The sequence below is a fragment of the Myotis lucifugus genome, unplaced genomic scaffold, assembly GCF_000147115.1.
Source record: "Myotis lucifugus unplaced genomic scaffold, Myoluc2.0 scaffold_18, whole genome shotgun sequence".
Lineage (NCBI taxonomy): Eukaryota > Metazoa > Chordata > Mammalia > Chiroptera > Vespertilionidae > Myotis > Myotis lucifugus.
Window position 1 is genome coordinate 12,246,772 of NW_005871066.1, and position 8,567 is coordinate 12,255,338.

The following is an 8,567-nucleotide window of genomic DNA, read 5'->3' on the forward strand; positions in this document are numbered from 1 at the left end:
ATTTCTGGACTTTTTGCTAATTATTGTCATACATTTGTACTTTACATATGCTATAAACGCCCAATATGCTACTTTAGCTATAAGGAAGTATTCCCGAAGAGATTTTAAAAAAGAGATTAAAATACCTTTTATATTTACTATTGTGCTCTACATTCCTTTGAATAGATTTATATTTTCATCTAAGTATCATTTTCCTTCAGTCTGAAGAAATTCCTTTAACATTTTCTGTTGTGCACCAGTCTTCTGGTGACAGATTCTTTCAGCTTTTGTTTGTCTGAAAATGTTTTTATTTCACATTTTGAAAGATATTTTTTGTAGCTATAGAATTCTAGATTGACTTTTTCTTTCAATATTTAAAAGATAATCTGTTGTCTTCTGGTGTGCAATGTCTTTCATGAGAAGCCTGCAATCATCCTCATCCTTCTTTCTCAATATATTAATGTGATGTATGAGTTTTAGATTTTCTCCTTATCACTATTTTGAAAAAATTGTTTATAATTTGCTTGGCATAATTTTTTGTTTTTGTTTTTGTATTTAGTTGCTTGTAATTTCATAAAAAAAAAAAATTCCCCTCAGCATTTTTTGTGAAGATATATTTGTATAATCCTAATTAATTTAAGAATTTGGGAATTTTTCTAGGGTTATATTTAAAGACAAGCAGATAGCCCTAACTGGTTTGGCTCAGTGGATAGAGTGTCACCCTCGGACTGAAGGGTCCCAGGTTCAGTTCTGATCAGGAGCACATACCTCAGTTGCAGACTCAATCCCCAGTCCTGGTTGGGGTGTATGCAGAAGCAACCAAACGATATGTCTCTCTCACATTGATGTTTCTCTCTCTTTGTCTCTCCCTTCCACTCTCTCTAAAAATCAATGGAAAAATATCCTTAGGTGAGATGAACGATAGATAGATAGGTAAGTAGGTAGGTAGGTAGGTAGGTAGGTAGAGATAGATAGATAGATAGATAGATAGATAGATAGATAGATAGATAGATAGATAGATATTAAAAGAAAATAGAGTGGTAACAGTTTATTAGTCCTTTCATTAAGTTATTTAGGGGTTTTAAGTATCATTATAGTTATATATGTCTTTATTGAAAGAAAATATTCCCTTCCCCCATATTTAACTCTAATTTTTATATAAAGTTAGTTGTTTTTTTTATCCATTTAGGTTGAAATCCATGGTATTATCCCTTTGTTTAAATATGTAAAGTGGTCTGTTAATTATAATTTAACTTTATTTCTAAAACAGTACTTTGGTTTTGACTATAAACTATTTTTAATTTGAATTTAATAAGGTCTTAACAGAATGAAACATTAATGGCACATTCTTCCTTATCTCATATTCTTTTTTAGGCCTGATCAACCCCGAATAACCAAAGATGTCATTTGTTTTCATGCTGAAGATTTCTTAGAAGTAGTTCAACGAATGCAGTTAGATTTACATGAACCTCCACTGTCCCAGGTATATTTAAAACCATTATTGTCTTCAGTTGAATTTTTATTGTGAAAAAGACTTACTGCTATTCCTTGTTTCTTTTTTTAGTGTGTCCAGTGGGTTGATGATGCAAAACTTAATCAACTGAGGAGAGAAGGCATTCGATATGCCAGGATTCAACTGTATGATAATGACATTTATTTTATTCCAAGGAATGTTGTTCATCAGTTCAAGACAGTTTCAGCTGTGTGTAGTTTAGCATGGCATGTTCGGCTCAAGTTATATCACTCAGAGGAAGACACTGCTCAGAATACAGATACTCATGAAATGGGCACATCACCAGGTTCTACATCATCAGTTCTTGGACCTCACAGTGACGATAGGATTTGTGCTGTAAGCAAAACCTCTTTGGAGTCTATTTTTTCAGATACACTTCATTCTAAATATGAAGTACAGCAGATTAAACAGGAACCTGTTGCATCTGTAAGAATCAATGAAGAATCTGTGAATGTTTATGTTTCTGAAGAGACTAGAACACCTAATAATATGGATGTCAAGAATGTTAAAGCAAAATTGGATCATGTTCAATTTACAGAATTTAAGATTGAAGTGGACTCCACATTTGAAAATAGCAACAAAGACTTAAAGGAGGAATTGTGCCCTGAAAGTCTCTTAAGTCTAGTTCATACAAGGCAACATAGTTCAGTACATTCACATCAAAATAGAAAAGATGATGACATTTTGTGCTAAATATGTACATACCATTTAAAATCTTTTTTAAAAAAACAACTTAATAATGTAATAAAGATTCATGAATTATGGAAGCAAGCAAAGGACTTGCTCTCAAGTCTGTTACGAAATATAGTTTATGTAGCTTTGTAACATTCCTCAGTGCCTGTCCATAACTGTGAAGTCTCAAAGCACTTAGGGCCAGATGCACTGTAAACATTGCAGGTTTAAACAAATGGAGTCTTTAAAAAGTCATTTGTGTTGGAGTTGTAGGTTTTAGAATAGAGCTGACATATATATATATATATTTTGTAATATGAGCCAGAATTCTTTTTCAACAATTTAAGGCTTTTCCATAGAGCTTATTTATACCAATTTTTTTTTCATTTTAAATGTGTCAGCACTGTAGTGTAAATAGCTTTAAAATTTTTTTTAGTGTGATTTATATTGAAGTGTGAGCCACTTAATAAAGGTTCATAATAAATATGTTTTCTGTCGGGTGTGCAAAAGACAAACTGATAATTCAGTTAAATCATTTATTTAATCTATCATGTGTCTGCTGGTGTATCCATTTAGAATGGTAAAGGAGAGCAAATGTACATATTCAAATCTAGTGAATATTTAAATTCCCCACATTGTGTAAGCATTTTTAAAACCAAGATTCAGTTATGAAAGCATATTTATGTGTGTGTATGTATGGGAATATATATATATATATATATCATTTTACATAACTTCTTAAATTGCTGAATAAGATGAATGTGTGAAACTTCGTAGCCCTACTCCCAGGAATTCATTTTAAAATATTTATATTCAACATTAAGAAAGCAGTGTAGGTAACAGAAATAATTTTGTAAAGTTGGGCAAAACAAGTCTGTTAGTGATATCTAACCCTTCTAATTAATGAAGTTTTGTGGCCAGATTACATAGCCCTAACATAAATTTTATTTGTAGTGTATGGAATGATAAGTTGAGATGATTTTCTTATTAATAGGCACCTTTGCTATACCTAACAGTAGTTGAGTAAAACATATTTACAGAAAGTTTAATTGTGGCAGTTAAAATCCTTTTACATTTTTCTTGCAAAGCAAGTAGAAATATGACAAATATAAAATCTTAAAATAAGGACAGGATTCATACAGAGATGTAGCTAACAAAAAGTGTTCTCTCTTCTTTCTAAGGATCCCTCTGCCTACCCTAGCAAGGTAAATAACAGAGTATAGCTGACTCTTGAATAACATAGGTTTGAATTGCACAGGTCAATTGAAAAAATTCTGTGTGTAAGTGGATCCACGCCGTTCAAACTCTTGTTCAAGGGTCAACTGCATTTGTTTTTCAAAAGAAGCTCTAGAAAGTAAAATTGGGGTAGGAAACAGGATTGCCAGTGCCTAGCCAAAGATTATTAAAATAATTGTCTTCAGTGATGGATTTCAGCAACTCTGCTTATTACAAATCTATTTTGTCTTTGTTATTTTTCTGGGCTTATACTTTGGTTGATGACTTTCAACTGGGGTTCTTTGTGCTGCCATTTGGGCTAGAGTTGCTATTCTCATTTCAGTGGTTTCCGCCCCAGCCTCATTTGTGATACCCATAAAACTGCTTATTTTCCTGGTTAGGAAGAAGCCATTTAGAAAGGCATTTCAATCAGAAAAATATAAACTATAGCAATTAGATCATTTCTGGCCCCTAGTTGAAAAGAGTAGGCAAATATTGTTGGAAATCTCAATGGTTTGTGGGAAATCAATATATTTACAACATAGGAATCTTCATGGAATAAAGATATAAATCATGATAATGTAAATAAGGACTTTCTTTTATATCTTACTGTCTTATCCTATCCCTCACTTTAATCTCCTCTTAAAGCTAAATTTATGTATTTGCACCTACCATTTCAGGAGACAAAAGTTCGTAACAAACCAGTATTGAGAAATAGGAGATATTTTTCTGGTTTTAATTGAAGGGTAATATATTTAACAGGATTTTAGTTTCAATTTTCCAGTAGCATACACATAGATATATAAGATCATACTGTAATAAAATATCTTGGGTATCCCTCCAAAATATATGAGCCTTAATTAAACGTTTATTTTTTTAAAATATACTTTTATTGCTTTCAGAGATGAAGGGTTAGGCAGATAGAAATATCAATGATGAGAGAGAATTACTGATTGGCTGACTCCTACATGCCTCCTACTGGGGATCTAGCCAACAACCTGGGCATGTACCCTGCCCGGGAATCGAACCAAGACCTCCTGGTTCATAGGTCAACACTCAACCACTGACCCACACTGGCCGGAATGAAATGAAACTTAATTTAAATTTAAAGATCTATCTAACAAAAGAGTGGTTTCCTTTTGTTTCCTATATAGCCTAAAGTCAAACTTCTCCATCTTTTGAAAATTTGTTTTGTAAAATACATACATCTCTGTGGACATGAAATATAAATCAATTTCAAATTCAGATTTCAAGATATAGCCTTGTTACATTGAATAATGCTTAAAGTTCCTTGTATGGATTATGATTTTAAAATCCTCTTCAGATGCAATCTGAGAATTTTTTGACTACTTTTGTTACACACAATTTCTATTTCAATATTGCAGCATATCGATGGTTTCCTAGTCAGTACATTCCAGTTCTTTATCTGAACACAGGTTTTTTGCTGTTATTTCAAATGTTTTGGACCAGCACAATAACACATTTAAGATACAGCTTCTATATGATCTTATACTATATAGAATAGTTATGTAAATTATTAAATTGATACATAGACCGTTAGAAAAAAACAAAAGTACCTCAGTGGTATCTATGACAATACTTTTTTTAAAAATTACTTTTGTTTATACCCTTTTAACTAAGTAATACATATTCAATACTCAGGTTAGCTGGTTAGCTAGCAAAAGAATTAAGCATTTATGATAATTAGTTGAAAACTTTACAAAAGCCATATTCATTATCTTTCTTGTCACTAGGCTGTTGACCTTCAATAAAGATTAGGTTAATGTAGCACATCTATGTGTGTGTGTGCATGTGTGTAAGATTATTGGAAATACTTATGTTTGCTTCCACATATATTCATTTTCAGTACACTCTATAACTTTGGGTGGTGGGTCTTGGAAGGTAGGAAAGATTTATTGGGTTAAGTCTTCAAAGTATTTCATTAGTGTTCCCAAGTGTAACAGTTTTTTTTCTCAAACACACATGGCAGGTGAGATCATTTTTGTAAATAATAGGTTAGCACTATTTTGCTAAATTGCATTCAGTTTGGTTTTGGGGTTTTTTGTTTTTTTTTTTGACAAGTTCATTGTCATGTAAAGCAAGTATCTCAAAATTCATTTTACACTTAGCAAAGGTGCAAGATTTGTTTTTGGAGTTTGAGAGGATTTTCCTTGTCTTCCACCTTTCAATAAATATTAAAATTGATAACCATAATCTTTTTACCTTTGTTTTTGTAATTATTTTTTTTACATTTTATTTTTATTTTCATCTCGTCGTCTAAAAGTTCTTGTTTCTCTGTCTTCAACAGAAGCCATAAGGTCTAGAAAGTGATTCCAATATGAAAGTTTTTTTTCCCCTCTTAACTGATTACCATAAATTAATTTATGCCAACAGAAAATATTGAAGATTACCTTAAACAAATTCTCTAAACTACTTAGGTATGGGTGCTGAGATGGCATGGTAAATTACTTCCCTTCCCTTTAGACATGACCATTTCAATCTCAGGAGGGGAGGACAAAAGTCGAATTGTTTTCTAAATACTTTTAAGCTGATAAGTGACATGAAGAATTTTATGTCTTCAAAGTGGTAGAACAGTTCTTAATCTTTCTTCCACCTGATATAACTGCTTTGATATATAAACAAAATTTTACTGGTTTTAGAATGTGTTGTCTGTTTCATGGAAGAGTTATATTTGATGTCTTTTGCAGAGACAGTATAACTCTGATATAGTTAAGAGGACAACTCAGGAGAGGTATAAATTCCTTTATCTCTGTTCTGATTTTTCTGTTCAGTTCTTCCTCTAACCTACTGCATACTACAGATGGAAATGATCACTTTTTAGAACAGGGGTGGGGAACATCCAGCCCTTGGGCTGTATAAGGCCCTCAAAATCATTTGGTCTGGCCCTCCTAAGGCATTAGGAGTTAATTAAATGTTTGACCAAATATAGCAGCTAATTTTTTAAGTTGATTATTTTGTATGGCCCGAGAATGATGTTACAAATACCCAAATGGCCCTTGGCAGGAAAAAGGTTCTCCACCCGTTTTAGAATGTCAAGCACAAGGAGCTGAAAACCAGAGATATCTTTCCTTTCTAAGTTTATAGACATTATATATCATATACAGTATATTGGGAGGACAGGGTAAGGAGAGGAAAACATTTTGTGTTTCAGTTAATCTTCCTTTCCAGGACTTCAGAGCCAATCAGGGAATGTGAATGAGCTGAGAACAAAATGTGGGGAAACAGAATTTATGTTAACTAGAAATTAAAAATAAAATGTACTAGCCCCTGGCCAGTTGCTCAGTGGTTAGAATGTTGGCCCACTGACTCAAGGGTTCAAGGTTTGATTACCGGGCAAGGACATATGCTTAGGTGTGGGTTCATTCCCTGGCCCTGGTTGGGGCTGGTGTGGGAGGCAACTAATTGATGTATCTCTCACATCTCGATATTTCTCTCTCTCTCTTTACTTCCACCCTTTCACTCTCTAAAAAATAAATGGAAAAAATATCCTCGGGTGAGGATTAAAATAAATACATAAAATGTATTAGTTGTATATTTTATTGCTATTATCTGCTTTCCAAGAAGTGCATTAAAATGAGACATTCTATACTTTTTTGAATTTAGAATTTATGCATCCATGTTTTTAAAATGTCTTTATACTTTTCTATCAAGTGCACTGCTGTTGTACTATTGAAGACTACTAAGTATGCAGACTCCCAGTCAAATCGGTATAGTTGCAAATATTTTGAGTAATACAATATTTATAATTTTATTTGGGTAGTTTTATCTGCCCCTCAAGCTTTTATTTATTTATTTATTTATTTATTTATTTATTTATATTTTTTAATCCTCACCCAAGTATATTTTTCCATTGATTTTTCAGAAAGAGTAGGGGAGAGAGGGAAAGACAGAAATATCGATGTGAGAGAAACACATTGATTGTTTGCCTCCTGCATGCGCCCTGACCAGGGCCAAGGCCAGGGAAGAACCTGTAACCGAGGGAGTTATGGGCCCTTGACGGGAATTGAACCCAGGACCCTTCGGTCCATAGGTCAGTGCTCTATCCGGTTGAGCCAAACTGGCTAGGGCTGCCCCTCAAGTTTTATATGAAAAGTCTCAGGTCTGTCATCTTTAAAAAAACAACTTCTCACCCTGACAGGTGTGGCACAGTTGGTTGAGTGTAATCCCATGCACCAAGAGATTGCTGGTTCAATTCTGGATCAGAGCACATGCCCTGATTGCAGGCTTGACCTCCAGTTGGGGGTGTCATGCTGATGGATGTTTCTTACATTGATGTTTCTCTCTCCCTCTCTAAAATCAAAAACACCTCTTGTGTTTGGCTTCTGTTTATGCTCCTGTTCCATCTCTATTCCTGATTGATAGTTTTTGAAAATATGTCTGCCTTTACTTCTTCCTCATATCACTACAATTGCAATCCTCAAATTTAATCACTCAGCTGAAATGGTTCTCTCAAAGGACATCATTTGCCAAATGCAGTAGCTGCATTTTTCTTTTTTAATCCTCACCTGAGGAAAGTGAAGATATTTTTTCCATTGATTTAGAGAGTGGAAGGGAGGGGGGCAGTGAATGGGGATAAAAAGAGAGAAACATGGATGTGAGAAACATTGATTGGTTGCCTCCCACACGCAGCCTGATCCAGAGTGGGTATCAAACTTGCAACCCAGGTAGGTGCCCTTGACTGGGAATTGAACCTGAGACCATCCAGTATGCAGGCCGATGCTCTAACCACTGAGTTTGTCAGCTAGGGTAGTGGCTGAATTTCTAAATTCTGTTTAACCCTGTGGCACTTGTCAGTCATTTACTCCTTAAAACTCTGTATGACCCATCTGTTTTGTTTTGTTCTGTTTCTTTGGATGGCTTCTTTAGCCTCTCCATTATTTAACTTAGTCTCCATGATTATTTCTCGTAGGTCTCTACACTGGGTCCTTGAACTGTCTTCATGACTTTACTTAGCATTGGTTCTCACTTAAGTTCTAATACACCTTGTAATCAAATCCAAACTCCACTCTTGCCCCCAAGCATTAGCTGTTCTTTTTTTCTCCTAATATGGAGAACACAGTCATCTCATAGTAAACTGATTTCTCTAGCATTTCCTCTGTACAATGCATTATGAGATTTTCTTGAGTTGACTCCAGGAATGTTTATAATTGGTCTATTCTTATTATAG

The 8,567-nt window shown here is 34.0% G+C and overlaps 1 protein-coding gene across 3 annotated transcripts in view; it reads left to right on the forward strand.

Moving 5' to 3' along the window:
* Nucleotides 1–3,965, forward strand: part of RSBN1L (round spermatid basic protein 1 like) — a 55,454-nt gene extending 51,489 nt beyond the window's left edge. For all 3 annotated transcript variants that reach the window (XM_023751107.1, XM_023751108.1, XM_006085418.3), the window contains 2 exons: nt 1,354–1,462; nt 1,544–3,965. In XM_023751107.1, coding sequence (XP_023606875.1) covers nt 1,354–1,462; nt 1,544–2,185 — 751 coding nt within the window. In that variant the 3' untranslated portion in view covers nt 2,186–3,965. The remainder of the gene's footprint in view (nt 1–1,353; nt 1,463–1,543) is intronic.
* Nucleotides 3,966–8,567: the final 4,602 nt, after the last annotated feature.